At 51.4% G+C, this 19,739-nt stretch overlaps 1 protein-coding gene across 1 annotated transcript in view; it reads left to right on the top strand.

Moving 5' to 3' along the window:
* The first annotated feature begins 208 nt into the window (after positions 1–208).
* The window catches only part of PHF2 (PHD finger protein 2), a 71,731-nt gene continuing 52,200 nt past the window's right edge, over positions 209–19,739 (top strand). Inside the window, exon 1 of the mRNA XM_060200549.1 lies at positions 209–613. Within this exon, the coding sequence (XP_060056532.1) occupies positions 516–613 (98 nt within the window). The 5' untranslated portion in view covers positions 209–515. The remainder of the gene's footprint in view (positions 614–19,739) is intronic.

Genomic DNA, 19,739 nt, shown 5'->3' with positions numbered 1-19,739 from the left:
TTGCCGCGCCTGCCGGGGCCCCCGACCCACCTTCTCCCCGCGGTCCCGGCCCGCCTTCCGCGGTCTCCGGCCCGCCTTCCGCGGCGGCAGCGGCGGCCCAGGCCGGCGGGCGGAGGCGGCGCCACCCGGGGCGCTGACGTAGAGGCCGCTCGGCGGCCGGGGGTCCCTTCGGTGGGGCCGCGGCTCCCCGCCCGCCGCCCCCGCGCGTCGCCCCCGCGCGTCCATTCCCTTTTGTGTCCCGCGCGCGGCCCGGCCCCCGCGCACACTCGCGCCCTGCGCCCCGCGGGCCGGCGGGCGGCTCCCGGCGCGGCCCCTGCAGCCCGCGCGCCCGGCTTTGTGTGGACGCGCCGGCCGGGAGCGCGCGGGCGGTCGTGCGCCCCCGTCCCCGTCCCCGGCCCCGGCCCCGGCCCGGCCCCCGCCCGGCCCGGCCCGGCCCGGCCCGACCCGACCCGGGCAGGCAGGCAGGCAGGCAGCGCGGGCCGCGGGCGGGCGGGCGGCGGGCGGGCGGCGCGAACATGGCGACGGTGCCCGTGTACTGCGTCTGCCGGCTGCCCTACGACGTTACCCGCTTCATGATCGAGTGCGACGCCTGCAAGGACTGGTTCCACGGCAGGTGAGCGCGCGGCCCCCGGGCCCCGCCGGCCCCCGCGCCCCGCGGCCGCGCGCCCTTTTGTGCCCGGGGCGGGGGCCGGGGCCCCCCGGTCGCCGCGGCGCACAAAGCGAGCCCGCGGGGGAGGCGGCGGCGCCGGCCCGGCCGCCAAGTTGGGGCTCCGGGCCCGGCCGGGCCGCTGACAGCCGCGGCCGCCGAGGCCGGGCGCCGAGGCCCAGGCCCGCGCCGCCGCCTCCCCCGCGAAGTTGCAGCAACTTTCCCCGCGCGGGCTCGGCCGGCCGGGCCGGGAGGAGCAGCCCGCGCGGTCCCCGGAGAGGCGCGAGTGGCGGGCGCGGGCGCGGGCGCGGCGGGCCGGGGGCGCCGGGGCCCCGGGGGGGGTGGTGGTGGCGGCCGCGCGGCCCCCTCTCCGCCAGGCCGGGGCTCCCGGACCCTTCCCGGGCCCCGCGGGCTCCCGCACCCGGCCGGCCTGCGCGTCCCCTGCGGGAGTGTGGGTGACAGAATAGAGTCCGTGTGGGTGGGGGGTGTTGTGGTTTTGCCGCCTCCTCTCTGGCCCTCACGTTTCCCGCACCCCCTCCCTCTTTCCAGACGGGGACACCCCGGTTTGGACTTGACCTTATGCACTCTGGGGGCAGATGTGGGGGGTGGGGGTGGGGAGGTAAAGCTTGGCCCCTGCTTGGCCATGACCTGGCCTTGTGCCTGATTTTTCAAAAGCCAGGTCCCTTCCACCCAGAAGTGCGTGGAGGAGGAGGAGGAAGAGGAGCCGATGCGGTGCCCAGACTGCTCCAACAGGTTCTCTGTGTCTGGGCCGTGCAGGACTGGCCAGGGGCTGGTCAGGCTCTGTGCCCTCGGGGCTCCGGCTCTAGCACTGTCAAAGCAGGGTGAAGGGCGGCATGGCCCGAGTGGTGATTAGTCCCTGACTGTCCAGAGAGAAGAGTCTCCTGCTGGCTTTGAGTCCGGGTGGGCCAGTGACACTTCAACAGACTGTGGCCTTTGGTCCTCCAGTTTACATGTGGGCAGTCAGACAGCCAGGATGTGACAGGGCCTGCTCGGCTTGGCCAGGCAGTGCTTCCAGCTTACTGCTTGTAACACGGACCTTGTGTGTGTGTGTGTGGGGGGGGGGAGGTGCTCGTGTGGCAGGGACAACGCTTATCTCCTGTGGTCTCTGATTCCTTCTTGAGAAAGCCCCTCCCCCCCAGCAAGGGAGCCCAGCTTGTGAATTCTGGGCCCTGCCCAGGGCGAGCTGTTATGCACACCCACCAGTTGGCACCTTCCCAAAGCTCATGGCCAGATCAAGGGTGAGAGCTGCATTGATCCTTCCTGTTCTTCAGTTCATGGAGATGCTTAGAAACTGCTACACACACACACACACACACACACACACACACACACACCCAGCACCCTGAAAGTGGAACCCTTGACTCCCTACCTGAGAACTCCAGGGCGACTTATTACCTACCTGTTATTCATGCCTAGCCGGGGAAGGTGCAAGAACCTTTGCCTGCCGGGGGCCCCTCTCTGCTGGGTTGGGCAGGCAAGAACAGTTAACAGTTGAGACTGAAAGTTCAGGATTATGGGGTTGTGAGGGGAGAGGGGCTGAGGGCTGGCTGAGTTGTTCAGGCAGTCAGGGAGCAGGACACAACCTGACACTATAAACAGAATGCTTTTGGAGGCATTTATTTTATTCATTATTTCTCATCTGTGGTCTTTGCTTTGATCTAATACAGGACACTGACCAGCACAGATTCATTTCTACCAATTGCAAGGTGGTCTGGGCCAGGACAGGGGCTGTTTCCCCCGCCCTGGTGGGGGGCATCTCCAGGTGCAACTAACTCAGTGTTGCTATTGGAAGTGAGGCCAGAGATCACCTCAGAGGCCTCGGGCCCCTTGGGGAACCTGTGGCATAGGCCGGTGCTGCGTGGGGAGAGCAGATTAGGGGTCTGGGTCTTTGTGGGCAAGGCTCGGGCTCCTCACAACCCTGGACAGTTTCCTATCCTCTGGTGTGACTCCTCTCCTCTGTGACTCCAAGGCATGTAACATGATTGACTGTTTTGTTTTGTTTTTCTAAATCTGCAGAGTGACCCAGCAACTCTTTTCCAGGTCTGCTCACTACCTGTGCTGTTGTTTACTTTGTATTCAGCAGCTCAACTGCACTTTTAAAACTTTGCCTATCTTGTAACCTTTTACTTTGAGAGAATTTTATACTAACAGAGGAGTTTTTTTTTTTTAAAAAAAAAAAAAAGAAGGAGAAAAAAGTATACTTCCTGATACCCCTCACTCCATCTCCCGTTAAGTTCACATTTTCCCAAGCCATGGAGGAAACAGAGGCAGAAAGCCCAGCTGTGCCCTTCCCCAGCTGTGGGCCTGGGCAGGGCAGATCCCACATTGCACCTCACTCCACTGCTCCTTTCTTTACAAGGAAACTCCGTGTCTCCTCAAAACTTCACCACTAGAATAAGGTGCCGCAGACAGTCTTTGTGAAGAAGGACACTTGGAACTCTCACAGTAGAAAGGCTCCTTCTGTGACTCTCACATGTCACATTCCCCCCTAGCATGTCCCACTCGGGGAGAATTAGAAAAGAGTCTCTGAGGCTCCCCTCCAGTGACTGAGTTTGTGCTGGAGGTGACTCCAGCAGCTCCCTAGTCACCACATGACAGGACAGTCCTTTTTCTAGAGACAGATCCTGCCCATGAGCTGCCCTAGATACCAGCACCCCTCCCTGTGTCTGGGATAGCTCTCTGGGGGCAAAGTCACCCCAAGAAGTCAGAAGCCCATATCCCACCGGTCTCTGGGGATGGGAGTAGCTGGTCAGCTTCTCTGCATCGCTGCACCCGCCTCAGCATTGCCTAGGAACTGGCTTGGACTGGGAAGAGATGAATTGGAGGTTGGTCCCCTCTGAGCTGTCTTGTCTATTTGTTTGACAAAATGTGCCGCCATCTAGACTTTGGGGACATCCCTCTCTCGTTGGGCTGCTATAGGACCACTCGGGCAGGGCAATAGCAGCTGCTTTGCAGGCCTGTGTCCGCCACTGGTTCTGTGTGTCCTGCCACCCATCCAGCCATGACCCAGTGGCTCCTGTGAATGACTGTCTCAGTGTGTCACCAGACTGCCGCCTCTGGGAATGGGAATGGTTCTGTTAAAATACCGTCCTAAAGTACCCTCAGTTGCAAGTCATATTGAACCTGAGGGTTTGGAGAGGCATAATACAATTGATTTTGTATTTGTTTGTTTGTTTTTGTTTTGTTTTGTTTCTCTAGGGTAATTGCTGAGGCTCGGTGCCTGCACTACAAATCCACTGCTCCTGGAGGCTATTTTTTCCCTTTTGTTGCCTTTGTTATTTATCGTTGTTGTTATTGCTGTTGTTGTTGGATAGGACAGAGAGAAATCAAGAGAAGAGGGTAAGACAGACAGGGGGAGAGAAAGACAGACACCGGCAGACCTGCTTCACCGCTTGTGAAGTGACCCCCCTGCAGGTGGGGAACTGGGGGCTCGAACCGGGACCCTTATGCCAGTTTGTGCGCTTTGCACCATGTGCACTTAACCCGCTGCGCTACCACCCGGCCCCCCTGTTTGGCTGGGTTTTTTTGTAGCATAACACTACTCAGTTCTGGCTTATGGTGTTGCTGGAGATTGAACCTGGGACTTGGGACCTTTGGTGCCTCAGCCATGAAAGGCTTTTTGTGTAACCATTATGCTGCTTCTCCAGATCACTGGACAATTGATTTTATTTATTTTTTAAAATAATTTACTTGTTTATTCATGAGAAAGATAGGAGGAGAGAAAGAACCAGACATCACTCTGGTACATGTGCTGCCAGGGATTGAACTCAGGACCTTATGCCTGAGAATCTCTAACTTTATCCACTGCACCACAACCCAGACTACATGGACAATTGATTTTAAAGTTCCACAGACCAGCTGCTTCTCGGCAAATGCTGACTGCCCTTATTCTGTGGGGGTGTAGCACTGACTGCACTGCTCTCAGCTAAGTGGGCAGCGCCTTGGCCTCTTCTGAGTCAGATGTGTAGACCAAGAGCTCCTCTCCTGGCTGGGAGCCCCTGTCAGAGTGCTTGTGGGGTAAGAGGAAGACTGGGGACATGGAGCACACTAGGGTCTGCGCGGAGACAGGAAGCAGGGGTTCTGTCATGCACACTGGCCGCCCGTGTACCTGGGCTCTGCCAGCTGCCCTCCTCTCTGATCCCTCTGTGACTTTCTCCTGGTACTGAGCTGGCATTCGGACATTCTCATTGAGTCCCCTACTGCATTCAACCTTAAGTGTCTTGGGACAGAACTGTGTCAGGAGTCCCCAACCCTGACAGGTGGTGATGACACCAGTTGGACCTGATGGGGGCCCACCTTCAGTGTTGCAATGAGGGTGGCTGGAGCTGACTGTTGAGTGTTGGGATCTTGGATCCTAATTCACCAGGGAGGGCCAGGCGTCTGCTTGGAGATGGCCTTGTAGCTTGCATTTAGGAGTGGTGACTAATCGTGAAACAGGGAGGTATTCTCACCGCATGAGTTTGAGAGGCTCCTGCAGGTAGGAGTGTCTGACCAGCTGTCAGAAGGCTCCATGGATGCCCAGTCTGTCTGTTCTTCCTACGCCAGGTGAGTCTGAGAGAGAACCCTTGGAGTGGGGCCTATGGCAGTTGCTGAGAGTCTGGCTGAAGGAGCACTTGGTGTAAACTTTCACTGGGCTTGGGGGTGTGAGGGCCTGGGGGATGGGTGGGCAGCAGGGGCTGGAGGGCTTGGTGTTGATCCTGACTCCCCCCACTCCTGGCACCCTGACTATCCTCATACCTCTCTCTATATTCTCAGTACCTGGCCATGTGGCCAGACCTTACTGCAAAAAAAAATCAGGAGGTTGCTGTCGGGAGTGAAGATTGGACAGAACCGAAATCCTATCAGTTGGCTCCTGAGAGCCAGCCCAGCATGGCCAACAGTGCTGCCGGGCTCACACTCACCGACCTCCATGGTGTCCGGGATAAGTCAGGGCCGTCCTTTCAGTGGTACCAAAGCGGCCGAGGTGGTAGGTCAGCTGGGGTGCCTACCCTCCCACTTCCATCAGAGAGGGACGATGTCTCACCTCCTGATTCTCGAGGTACAGGGGGAGGTGGTGCTCAGCTCACATTGTCCTGGATCCAAAGCCAGGTGCTGATGCCACCCCCACCCCCACACCCCCGCCGCCAGGTCTGTGGTTGTGGAAAGCACAATGTGGACACAGAGCCTAGAGCAGGAAGCCCATACCCGGGTCAGTTAAAGCAACTGGCTCTTGGCAGCAGCTCAGGGGCTCAGAGGGCCCATTACACGCTGCCTCCCTCTCTGCCCACCCTCGCCTTGGTCATCTTCATGTTTCACCGCACCAGGCTGTCTTTTCCAGATCGAGGTAGATGGACCGCAGCACCGAAGTGTCCGTCAGTGCTGTGTGGATCAGGATGGGGCCTGGGTCTTGAACAGGGCAAAGCAGCTCACCCATCCAAGGGAACTATTTCCCCTCCTGCTCCTTGCTTCTCTGCAGTCCCCTCCTGCTAGCTGCCTGGGTTCTCAGCGTTTCAGTTTTGTGGTTGGGGAGCCCAGGTGTGTACTTCAGAATTGGACCTGACCCTGTGCTTTAGGGGTGGTGGGTCTCGTGAGTCCCTCCATAGTGGTGGGTCAGTCTGAGGAAAACATGGATTTCCAGTCAGTGACTGGGAATGATGAGAATGGAAGGGCTTTGTGGTGTTCAGGAAAATGAAGGAACTAAGCTTTTTACCTTTAAAATACTGAGTAGAAATTCACATATTGCAAAATTGACCATTCAGAAATATAAAACTTACAGCATTTAGTGAAATCACAGTACTGTGTATCCATCACGTCTGTCTTGCTCTAAAATATCTTCATCACCTCCTCCCCTCCAAAAGAAGACCCCAAACCCATTCTCCTTATTACCCCTCCCTTCAGCTCTGGACAACCATCTGTCTGTTTTCTGTCTCTGGATTTATCATTCTGGACATTTCAAGTAAATGGAATCATACTGTATGTCAGCTCTTGTGTCTGGCTTCTTTCACTCAGCATGTCTTTGAGTTTATCCATGTTGAGCCCATGGGGCAGGTGTCAGAACTTACTTGACTTTTTTTTTCTTTCTTTTCTTTTCTTTCTTTATTTTTTGTTGTGCTTCTTACTTGACTTTTTAATGTCTGAATAATGTGTTATCAGAAATGTGTTATCAGATGGCTTTCACATCTTTTTTTTTTTTAATTATCTTTATTTATTGGAAAGAGACAGCCTGAAATCGAGAGAATGGGGGGAGATAGAGAGAGGGAGACAGAGAGACACCTGCAGCCTTGCTTCACCACTCGCAAAACTTTCCCCCTACAGGTGGGGGCCGGGGGGCTTGAACCCGGGTCCTTGTACATTGTGACATGTGCACTCAACCAGGTGAGCCACCACCTGGCCCCGGGCTTTCACATCTTTTTGCATAGAGTCATATTCGATAGTGTGGATATACCACAGCTTGTCCCTTCATTTGTTCATGGGTATTCATTTTTTTTTTCCTAGTACAAATATTTGTTTGAACACCTGTTTTTCAACTCTTTCAGAAATTACTGGGTCATGTGATAATTCTGTGTTTAACTTTTTTTTTTTTTTTTTTTGAGTAGCCAGCACACTATTTTCCACAGTGGTGGCATTGTTTTACATTTTCACCACCAATGTCCAAGCCATCTTATCTCCCCTCATCTTGCCAACACTTGTGATTTCCAGTTTAGAAACTGGACACATCTGATGGTGTGAGGTAGTGTCTCACTGTGGATGTGCTGTGTGTTTCCCCAGTGACTAGTGACACTGAGCATCTCTTTATGTGCTTCTTGTCCATTTGTATATCTTTGGAGAAATGTCAGTTGCAATCCTTTGCCCACTTTCAAATTGGATTACATTTTTCTGTTGTCATATTATATATATATATATATATATATATATATATATATATATATATATTCTGGATATTAGACTGCATCAGAAATATAATTTGCAAATACCATTCTGAGGGCTGCCTTTTTGGTAATGTGAACTGACACACACCATTCTTTAAATTTTGATGAAGCTGTGTTTACCATTTTCTCTTGCTGCTTGTGCTTTTCATATCATCTTTAAGAACCCATGTTCAGCGGGGAAGCAACTACAGAAGCCAGACCTTCCACCTTCTGCATCCCACAGTGACCCTGGGTCCATACTCCCAGAGGGATAAAGAATAGGAAAGCTGTCAGGGGAGGGGATGGGATACGGAGTTCTGGTGGTGGGAATTGTGTGGAGCTATACCCCTCTTATCCTATGGTTTAGTCAGTGTTTCCTTTTTATAAATAAAAAATTGAAAATAAATAAATTTTCAAAAGGAAAAGAAAAAGAATCTATTGCTAGGAGGGCTGGGCGGTAGCACTGCAGGTTAAGTGCACGTGGCGCGAAGCACAAGGACCGGCATAAGGATCCCGCTTTGAGCCCCTGGCTCCCCACCTGCAGGGGAGTCACTACACAAGCGGTGAAGCAGGTCTGTAGGTGTCTGTCTTTCTCTCCCCCTCTCTGTCTTCCCCACCTCTCTCCATTTCTCTCTGTCCTATCCAACAACAGCAATAACAACAACAACTATAGACAACAAAGGCAACAAAAAGGGAAAAAATAGCCTCTAGAAGCAGTGGATTTGCAGTAGGAACACCAGCAATAACCCTGGAGGCGAGAAAAAAAAAAAAGAATCTATCGCCAGATCTGAGGTCATGGAGATATATCCCTTTGACTTCCTCTAAGAGTTTTATAGCTTCAACTCTTACAGCTTTAAATTCACTTTTTGGAGCCGGGTGGTGGCGACATGTTACAGTGTGAAAGGACCCGGGTTCAAGCCCCTAACCCCTACCTGCAGGGGGAAAGCTTTGCAAGTGGTAAAGCAGGGCTGCAGGTGTCTCTCTGTCTCCTCCTTCCCTCTCAATCTCTGGCTGTTTCTATCCAATAAATAAAGATAATACAATTTGTTTTAATTCGCTTTTTGATTAATTTTTTTGTATTTCATTTGAAGTAGGGATAAACTTCATATATTTTCAAACAAATACTCGGTATCATTTTTGTTGAAAAGGTCTTTTTTCTTTTTTTCTTTCATGCGAGGTTTTCACTTCTCTTTGCCAGTTTTCTTCCAGAATGAAAGAGACAAAAACAGAGAGAAAGAGGGAAAAATACCACAGCACCAACACTTCTGGTGCAGTGGTGGCTGGGCTGAAGCAGTGCCTTGTGCATGACAAAGTTATCTCTTGGAAGCCACCTTGCTGACCCAAAGACTGTTCTTTCCTCATTGAAGTCTTGGTAGCTTTACTGAAGATAATTTTGATGTAGGGACTTCAGGACTTTTTATTCCAAGTCTGTATGTCTGCTATTCTGCCAGTGACATATTTTTAAGTTCTTATTTAGTTACAGAATAGAGACTGAGAGGAATCAAGAGGGAAGAGGAGATCGTGAGGGAGAAAAGGAAAGACACCCGCAGCCCTGCTTCACCACTCATGAAGCTTTGCCCCTGCAGGTGGGGCCCAGGGACTTGAACCTTGGTCACTGCACATTGTAACATGGGCACACAATCAAGTACACCACATCCCACGCCCCCACACTTTAAAGTTATATTTTATTTCATATATTTATGTATTTTGTATTTTTTACCAGAACATTGCTCAGCTCTGACTTACAATGATACAGGGGATTGAACCTGGGACTATGGAGCCTCAGGTATGAGAGTCTCTTTGCATAGCTATTATGCTATCTACCCCTTCCCTATATTTTATTTCAATGAGAGAGAGATACAGAGGGAAAGATACAGAGAGGAGAGTGACCAGAGCATTACTCCGCTCTGGTTTATGGTGGTACTGGGGATTAAAGCTGGCACTTCAGAGCCTCAGCATGAAAGTCTCTTGCATAGCCAATATGCCATCTCCCCAGCCCTGACACACTTTTTTTTTTCCCCCCAGGGTTATCTCTTGAGCTCAATGACTGCACTACGAATCCACTGCTCCTAGAGGCTATTTTTTTCCTTTTGTTGCCCTTGTTATTTTTATCATTGTCATTGTTGTTGGACAGGACAGAGAGAAATGGAGAGAGAAGGGGAAGACAGAGGGGGGGAGAGAAAGATAGACACCTGCAGACCTGCTTCACCGCCTGTAATGTGACCTCCCTGCAGGTGGGGAGCCGGGGCTTGAATCGGGATCCTTATGCCGGTCCTTGAACTCCATGCCCTGTGCGCTTAACCCGCTGTGCTACCACCCAGCCCCCCAGACATACTTTTTGACTAAAGTAACTTTGTAGTAAATTTTGGATCAGAATGTGTGGAAGCTTTTATATATTTCTTAATTAATTAATTAATTAGTCAGTTTTTTTTTACCAGAGTATTTCTCAGTTCTGGCTAATGATGGCGCCAGGAACTGAATCTTGAGCTCTGGAGTCTCAGAAATAAAAATCTTTGTATTACCCTAGTGTTACCTCCCCAGTCCAGAGCTCCAATCTCCCCCCCCCCAACCATGTCGTTTTAGCTTTTTGCAGCAACTTGTAATTTCATATGAATTTGAAGTTTGGATTGTCCATTTCTTTAAAAAGAGCTGTTAGAATTTTGGCAAGTTGGACTTCTGAAGAGCTGACATCTTTACAGCATTGCTTTTTCTGATACACAAACACAGGATGCCTCTCTACTTACTTAGAATTGGGTCTCTTTAATTTCTCTTAATAATATTTTGTACTTTTTTTCCTTCCTGGTTCTGCCTTTTGGAAGCCATTGCAGATGTGATTATTAATTTTCTTTTTGTATTGTTCACTAGTGCATTTAACTTAAAAAACAAAAAAACAAAAACCCAACCTTTTTTAGGGTTTAGAGATAGTTCGCCTGATAGAGAATCAGACTCATGATGCATGAGGCCTCAGCTGGAGCCCCAGCACTTTGTGGGGAGTAAGGATGGCCCTGGGGGACAATCCACAGGTGGTAAAGAAGCGATGTGTTGTCACCTGTGTGCTTGCACGCTCGCTCTCTCTCTCTCTGAAATAAAAAGTGTGAGGAAGTCATTCCAGGAGTGATGGAATCATACTTGTTTTAGTGCCCCATCCCAAAAATAGACACCCACCTTCTTTTTTTTTTTTAAGATTTATTTATTTATTCCCTTTTGTTGCCCTTGTTGTTTTATTGTTGTAGTTATTATTGTTGTTGCTATGGATGTCGTTGTTGTTGGACAGGACAGAGAGAAATGGAGAGAGGAGGGGAAGACAGAGAGGGGGAGAGAAAGACAGACACCTGCAGACCTGCTTCACCACCTGTGAAGCGACTCCCCTGCAGGTGGGGAGCCAGGGGCTCGAACCGGGATCCTTAGCCGGTCCTTGCACTTTGCGCCACCTGCGCTTAACCCGCTGCGCTACCTCCCGACTCCCACTCACCTTCTTTAGAAGCAGCCTTGTGCTGGGTGCCTCCAGCATGCTGTGGTGTTCACGTGCCCAGGTACTGGCTCTGCACACCTGGCTGTGTGCCCGCCATTCATGCCCAGGGCTGGGGTGCTGCTTCCCTTTTATAACATGTGCTGGTTGACTTGGGCTCCATGTGTGTGGGGTGGCACCTTCTAGTATTCTGTGAGTCCAGCAGGCCTCTTTCTCCCTCCCTCAGCCTTACGGGAGCTGTGGTGGGGTGGAGCAGGGCCAGAGACCCGTCTTCCTATGGGCCCCAGCTAGGGCCTGGTGGACGGCCTCATGTGGTGAGAGCTCTCCGAGGCTGTGAGTCAGCTAGGTGAGACCTGCAGGATAATTTGATGGGCTTGGCTTGGGGGGGGTGTCTGTCCTGCAGCTCTGCCCACCCCATCCCAGACATACCCTCCCTCTGTCCCAGGAGAGAGGGATGGGCTAGTGCCAAGACGTCCAGGTACACAAGTCCCTGGGCATGAATCTGGCAGGAGTGGGGCGTAAGGAGAGTGAGACAGTGATTGAATCCCTGGGCTGATCGCTCAGGCTGTTAACTAAACCGTGAGTCCTGTGGCCACAGTCTCTGGCTAGATGCTCTGGGGCTGGACCCCTTAGCAGGTCTCATTTTCTGCTTCGTAGAAGTTCGAGGAAGGCAGGCTTCATCTCACCGGTCTGGTGCTGCCCCAGGATGCTCTACCAGTGTGGGCATCTGGAGGGACTTGTATGCTGCCAGGGGCTGAGCCCACTGTGCACCTTTCCCCTCCTCTGCTCTGGGGAGACCAGTCCTCACACTGTTGCCAGCAGCCTTCAGCCAGGTACAGCTGGCCTAGTACTCGTGGACTCTGACGTGTGAATGTACTACTCCAGCTTTGTGACTTATCCCATGTTTGTGTGTCCTCTGAAATCCCATTAAGATGGAGTCTGGGCTTGGTCTCAAGGGAAGCAGGGCTGAGCAGAGAGGCCTTTGTGGGACAGGAATACACCCTGGGGGTGGGGGGTGCAGGGCCTCCCCTCGCCTGGCCCATCTCACTACCCTTCTGGAAGAGACTCAGATTCAGGGGTGCAAGAGAGACTTCAGCCTGGAGTCCTGGTGTAGCATGACAGCTGGCATTCTGGGAAAGCTCAGAAACTTCAGCCAAATCCAGTCTGTCTCGCAGATGGACAGGCCAGTGGAGGACTAGGCCGGGGCGGGGGGAGGCTTCATGAGAGCTCCCCAGCCCTGTGTGTGTAGGATCCATGAAGCAGTGCCTAGGGTTCCTGCCCCATGAAACAGCAAGAGGAGGGCTCCTGTTCCTCCTGCTGCTGAAGTTTGTGGAACTTGAGGATTAGTTGCCACTGGTGCCGTGGAATCTTGCCCCGAAGTGGAAGCACAACTTCAGCTAGTGTCCCCAGCTGATCAGAAATGGCACCCCAAGTGAGGTGTCCAGGATGTGAAGGGCAGGTCTGTCGCTTGCTTGTACCCAGTGCCCCTGGGCACTTCCTGACAGTTAGCCCCCTCTGGCTTATCCAACACCTGTGGGCGCTGGATGAGAACACCCGAAGGGCCTGCCTGAGCGTGGGGATGCGAGGGGCTGGTCATCTGTGGGTCACCCTCCTCCTCTGGGGTGAGACTAGCATCCTAATGACCTTTCCTCTGAGTGCTAGTCTGGTAGGCAGGTGCCGCCTTGCCAGCTTTGGCACAGTGAGTGGTGTGGTTTCTGCTGGCCTTGCCCAGTCTCCTCTGATTCTACCATAGTCACTGCCCCACCCCTCCCTCCCAATCTCTGTGGTGCCGTCAAAGCAGTGCCAGCAATCATCTCTGAGCGCCTTGGATGGGTCAGGGTGGGTGTCCTGGAGCAAACTCTGGTGAAGTCACCCTGAGGGTCACATCCATGGTTGGGACCCCTCAGTCCAGTTTCCGGGGCACAAGGCTCCTTTTCCTCTACTGACAGCCCTCAAGAATGGCAGGTGGGTGTGTGTGCAGGACCAGGAAGCCAGGGCAGGCTCTGCCATTTCTTTTTTTTTTTCTTTTTTGCCACCTGGGTTATTGCTGGGGCTTGGTGCCTGCACTATGAATCCACTGCTCCTAGAGGCCATTCCCCCCCCTTTTGTTGCCCTTGTTTTTTTTCTTTCTTTTTTTAATATGTATTTATTCATTCCCCTTTGTTGTCTTTGTTTTATTGTTGTAGTTATTATTGTTGTTGTTGTTGATGTTGTTGTTGTTGGATAAGACAGAGGGAAATGGAGAGGAGGGGAGACAGAGAGGGGGAGAGATAGATAGACAGCTGCAGACCTGCTTCACCTGTGAAGCAACCCCCGTGCAGGTGGGGATCCGAGGGCTTAAACCGGGATCCTTCACCACCTGCACTTAACCCGCTGTGCTACCACCTGACTCCCCTGTTGCCCTTATTATTTTTTTTTTTATCATTGTTGTGGTTGTTATTGTTGTTCTTCTTGATGTTGTTATTCTTGGATAGGACAGAGAGAAATGAGGGAAAGACAGAGGGGGAGAGAAAGACAGACACCAGCAGACCTGATCCACCGCTTGTGAAGCTACTCCCCTGCAGGTGGGGAGCCCGGGCTTAAACAGGGATCCTTACACTGGTCCTTGCACTTTGCTCCACGTGCGCTTAACCCGCTGCGCTACCTTCCGACCCCCTGGCCCTGTCATTTCTGGCTACCCACAGGACTAAAAGGTTCGGGGAGGGGGGCAGATCTCTAGTCTCCTTTCTGCAAAGCGCCAGATGAGAGCTTGGAAAGAGGCAGACAGATTTGACCTAAACTTGAGACAAGGTTTTGCGATATTTGTAACGGGCCCCAAACAGGGCACCGCAGGGGCAGCAGTTATGTGTCAGGTCAGAGGTATCCCAGCCTGAGCACTGTGGACATCGGGACTCAGAAGTCCTCTGGGGGGTCAGTCTGCACGCTCCGGACTACAGTACAATACCAGCCTCTGCCTGAGATCACGTACCACCTGCACCCCCACCCCGCCCCGCCCCTGCCAGGGCCAGGCTTTCCCCGGGTGTTGACATTGAACCCCAGTGAGAGCAAGAAGTAAGTGAACTGAAGAATAACTATCTTTGTTGCATAGGAGATGGATCTTCTGGTTCCCTGTTTTTTTAATTTTATTACTTTGATAAGAAATAATCATAGTCAGGGACCAGGTGGTGGCGCACCTGGTTAAGCTCACGTATCACAATGTGTAACGACCCGGGTTTGAACCCCCGGCCCCCACCCGTAGGGGGAAAGCTTCATGAGTGGTGAAGCAGGGCTGCAGGTGTCTCTCTGTCTCTCTCCCTCTCTATCACCCCCTTTCCTCTTGATTTCTTTTTTTTTATTTTAATTTTAATTTTTATTTATTCCCTTTTGTTGCCCTTGTTTTATTTTTGTAGTTCCCTCTTGATTTCTGGCTGTCTCTATCCAATAAATAAAGATAATAAAAAAATTAGAAATAACCATAGTCACTTTACAATGGTTAATGAATGAACTTCCAACAAAACATGAACACATGCTTTTATTTATTTATTTATTTATTTATTTATTTTGCCTCCAGGGTTATCGCTGGGGCTCAGTGCCAGCACGATGAATCCACTGCTCCTGGAGGCCATTTTCCCCTCTTTCTTTCTCCCTTCCTCTCTTTTCTTTTCGATTTTTATTTGACAAGACAGAGAGAAATTGAGAGGGAAGAGGAGATAGAGAGGAGGAGAGAAAGACAGACAACTGAAGACCTGTTTCACCGCTCATGAAGTGGACCTTCTGCAGGTGGGGAGCATGGGCTCGAACCCTGGTCCTTGTGCATGGTGATACGTATGCTTACCTGGGTGCACCGCCACCCAGCCCCCCCCCCCCACATGGTTGTTTTTAGAGTACAAAAGAATATGTATTGAAATTTTGTCTTCTTCTGGCCAGGCGGTGGTGCTCACATCACAGTGCACAAGGACCTGGGTTCAAGCTTTGGGTCCCCACCTGTAGGGGGAAAACTTCACAAATTGTGGTCCAGGAGATGGTGCAGTGCATAAAGCACTGGACTCTCAAGCATGAGGTCCTAAGCTCAATCCCCGGCAGCACATGTACCAGAGTGATGCCTGGTTCTTTCTCTCTCCTCCTCCTATCTTTCTCAATAATAAATAAAATCTTAAAACAAAAAACCAGAAAGCTTGTCTTCTTTCCAGAACTAAATTGATCCCAGTTCCATGGAGGGGGGGTACCATAGGGCAGGTGAAATTGCTCATCTGGATAGCAAGCTGCTTTGCCATGTATGCAGCCCGGGTCCGAGCCTGGCTCCCATCCCACTGGTGGGATCTTTGGTGCTGTACCCCCTTTCTGAAAAAAAAAAGGTCAACCTGGAGTGGTGATGCCTTGGGGAAAAAAAAAAGATAGGAAGGAAAACGATAAGAGATGGCAGGAAAGCAAAGCGGTAGAGGTTTGTGTTTGTACATCTGTGTAGCACACCGTGCCTATGCTCTTGCGTGTGTGTAAATGGATCTGTTGGAGAAACTCCAGGACATGAAGTTGTGGGCTGAAGGGTGCAGCACCTCATCTGGTTTTAAAATCGTGCCAGCTTCCCTCCGACATTCTCTAGATGTTCTGATCTTCGCTAAGTCAGCCTGGTAGCGAAAAGCTGTGTGTGACGCTGGCTTTGGTGTGCAGTTATGCCAGGCCATTAAATGCGACTTTGCCATCATCGAAGCGAGCCGCCAGTGGAGCTGGCTGGCTTCTCAACCCTCTCCTTCTTGCAACTGTAGAACTTTGTAGGTGGCCCGGAGGCTCTCTGCAAAGAGGAGACAGAAGTAGTCTGGTGCAAGAAGTAGGTGAAGGCAGCACGCGCAGCACCTGTCCTTTGCTTCCTGCCCTGGAGTGCCCGGGCCCTCACCCCCTCACAGCCTCACCCCCTTACCCCCTCACCTGCCAGGGGGCGGGGCTCCCCATCTGTGGCTGGGCTCCTCTCCTCCCCTCCCCTTCCAGGTTCGTCTGTGAGGTCAAGTCTCACTTGATCCCCTTTCCACAAACTTTTTTTTTTTTACATTATTTCTTAAAGTATTTTATTTATTTTATATTTGAGAGAGATGCAGAGAGAGAAAGCCACAGAAAGAAACACCAGAGCACTGCACAGCTCTGGCTTGTAGTGCAGGGCATTGAACCTGGGACTTCGGAGCCTCAGGCATGAGAGTCTCTTTGCATAACCGTTATGCTGTCTACCTACCCCTACCCTTTAAAAAAAAAAGATTCTTTTCCTCAAACTTTTATTTCAGACTGGTTTTCGGTTTACAGAAACATAGCAGACACACCGTGCCCCATGGCTCAGGGCCCCCAGTGCTAACGCCTCACACATCTCTGTCCTCGCAAAGCTCACGATGGCCTCTCTGCAGGGCTGTCCCAGCTGCCTGTGTCCAGTTCGTCAGACCCTTTTCATTATCCAGTCAGTTCCCGCCCTGTGGCTGTGGAGGAGCCATGCTGCTCTAACACCCTCGCCCACCCTGACAGCCTGCAGGGCGAGGTGACTGTTGAGCAGCCCCCCTGTGGCCTCTGCGCTTCGGATCCGAGGGTACTGTCCGCACAGCCCGGCCACACACAGCTGAATGGATGCTGTTCAAAAGTATGTTATAACATCAGCTTCGAAGTGCTCTTTGCGGGGGACCGGACAGTGGCACACCTGGTTAAGCACACAGTACTAAGCACAAGGGTTTGGGTTCGAGCCCCTGGCTCCCCACCTGCAGGGGAGGACGCTTCATAAGCGGTGAAGCAGGTCTGCAGGTGTTTGTCTTTCTCTCCGCCTCTCTGGCTTCCCCTCCTCTCTCCATTTCTCTCTGTCCTATCCAACAACGACATCAGTAACAACAACAAATAACGACAACAACAATAAAAAAAGGGCAACAAAAAGGGAACATAAATAAATAAAAAATAAAAAACAAGAAGAAAAAAAAGGGGGGGGGTAAATGATCTCCAGGACATTTACCTATGGATTCACTGCTGGCACTGAGTCCCAGTGACGACCCTACTTCTTCTAGCGTTTGCCCTTCTTCCGTAGCCAGTCAGCAGGTCAGCTTGAAAGCTGGCAGGAGCTGCTTGTTGCTGGCTTTGAAAGTGACTGGGATCCATGTGGATTCAGTCGGCTACGAAGGATCGTCAGTTTCCCCAATGAATGGGTACTCACGGGATGCACCACGAGAAGGTCGATCCAATGCATCCCAGTGACAACCCTGATGACAAAGAAAAAAAAATACTTGCTCCTTGCAACTTTCAAGGACTCAGGGAGGCGGGAGAGTGGCCTACAGAACTTTGGTGGTGGCTGTGGTGTGGAACTATACACTGAAATCTGACCATTTTTCAAGCTGCTGTTAGTCACAAAGAAAAAAACAAAGAAAAATAAGTAAGAAAACATGGGAAAAGAGACAGCGCTGTTTGCACAGCCCAGGAGGTGGCATCAGAACTCTCCCCCGGCTGAGTTCTTCCAGCATGATGCTCAGGCTCTTTCTCATAAGTAAATACGTAAACAGATAAAGCATGTGACTTGGTGCTCCGTGATGAGAGCATGCCACCTGGGATTTTGTAGACTGTTTCTAGAGCCCGTCCCGTCTGTGAGGGTGTCCCCAAGATGCATGGACAGAGGGCCCTGATGCCGAGCTGTGGGCTGAGGCCTAAGGCCTGTGTGGCTCACCTGACCCTCAGGACTGGCCCATGCAGCAGATGGGCTCCAATCTGGTGATGGGGCTTGACGCATACAGTGGCTTGGGCAGTGGTTGAGGTCCCCTATCATGACCCTCACTACCCATGCCGGCCGACCTTGAGGTTCTGGCTTTCCCCTCTCAGTCTGTAAGCCTGAGCCCCTGGGGGTGGTGCACCTGAAAGCACAGCTCTCTGCCCCCACCCCAGACCCCATATCCTGGCCTCTGGAACTCTGAGGAACCTTCCAAGGTTTCCACATCCTTAGCTTTGGTAGCTATTATTATTTAAATTTTTAACATTTGTTTATTGGGGGATTAGTGCATTATATTATTTACATTTTTATTGGTGATTTAGTAATGATTAACCAGATTGTAAGGTACCAGGGGTACAATTCCATGCAGTTCCCACCACCAGAGTTCTGTGTCCCATCTCCACCACTGGAAGCTTCCCTATTCATTATCCCTCTGGGAGGATGGATCAGAATTCTTTATGGGGTGCAGAGGTCTGGCTTCTGTGATTGCTTCTCCACTGGGCATGGATGTTGGCAGGTGCATCCGCACCCCCCAGCCTGTTTCTTTTTTTGTTTTTAAAATTTTTTAAATGTATTTATTTATTTTTCCTTTTGTTGCCCTTGTAGATGTAGTTATTATTGTTGTTGTTGGATACAACAGAGAGAAATGGAAAGAGGAGGGGAAGACAGAGAGGGGGAGAGAAAAATAGATACCTGCAGACCTGCTTCACCGTCTATGAAGCGACTCCCCTGCAGGTGGGGAGCCGGGGGCTCGAACCAAGATCCTATGCTGGTCCTTGTGCTTTGCGCCACGTGTGCTTAACCCGCTGCGCTACCGCCCGACTCCCCCCAGCCTGTTTCTATCTTTCCTTAGTGGGCAGGGCTCTGGGGAGGGGAGACTTTGGGACACACTGGTGAGGTCATCTGCCCAGGGAAGTCAGGATGACGACATGGTAGTGTCTGCAACTTGGTGGCTGAAAGGCGGTAAGATATAAAGCAGGACAAACTGTTTAATAAACAGGAAGACAAAGGTAGGAATAGAGGAATAGAGCAGATGAAACTAGGGGTCTTCGTGTGAGAAGGTAGGGTATGTTCCAAGGGGCCCATGACTTTAGTAATTTTTGCCTGAGCCCAATAGCTAACATACAGGTGGCTAAAAGGATTCTCTGGGAAGATGGTGTCAGAGTTGCGAATAGGACTAGAAAGCTGGATTAGGGCAAAGAGTAGCTCCCAAATATGAGGAAAGTATAGAAATACCATTAACTGTAGCTAACCCTTATCAATCTGACCTATCTATTCATATTTAGCGAGGAGCCTGTGTGACCTATTATATTTTAAGACTTATTTTACAATTTTATGAGGAAGAGGAGAGGAAGAGGCCAGAAGACTTCTTTGGCATATTTGCCCTCATATTTGCAAGCCCCAAGCCATTTTATTTGTTTGTTTTCTTTTCCGTTTTTGTTGCTCTTGTTTTTTTTATATCCATGTTGTTGTTATTATTATTATTGATGCCATTGTTGTTGGATAGGATAAAGAGAAATGGAGAGAAGAGGGGAAGACAAGAGAGGGGGAGAGAAAGACACCTGCAGACCTGCTTCACTGCCTTTGAAGCACCCCCCCCCCCCCCTGCTGGTGTGGAGCCGGGGGCTCAAACTGGGATCCTTATGCTGGTCCTGTGCTTTGCACCACGTGTGCTTATCCCCGATTGAGTCCCTGTTTGTTTTGTTTTTACCAGAGCACTGTGCATCCCTGGCTGGGGATTGAACCTGGGACCTCAGAGGCTCTGGCATGAAAGTCTTTGGCAGAACCATTCTGTTGCCTCCCCAGCCTGGTTTCCACACCCTAACCTTTGCTTTTCTCCTCCTTTATGATTCAAAAGGAAGGTATGTGTGGGTGGGTAGAGGAGGGAAGCACAGGAACTAGAATGTTCCAGCAGGACATAGACCCAGGACTCCCTCCACCTGTAACAGCAGCTGAAAGCAGCCCGCCTTGCATTGGGGTCTTCAGATTCTCCCCCAGGGTGCTCCCTGGTCAGAGGTGCAG

Source organism: Erinaceus europaeus, chromosome 10, assembly GCF_950295315.1.
Source record: "Erinaceus europaeus chromosome 10, mEriEur2.1, whole genome shotgun sequence".
Taxonomy (NCBI): Eukaryota; Metazoa; Chordata; class Mammalia; order Eulipotyphla; family Erinaceidae; genus Erinaceus; species Erinaceus europaeus.
Note: the sequence above shows the minus strand (reverse complement) of the source record. Positions and strands in the feature narration are given on the sequence as shown.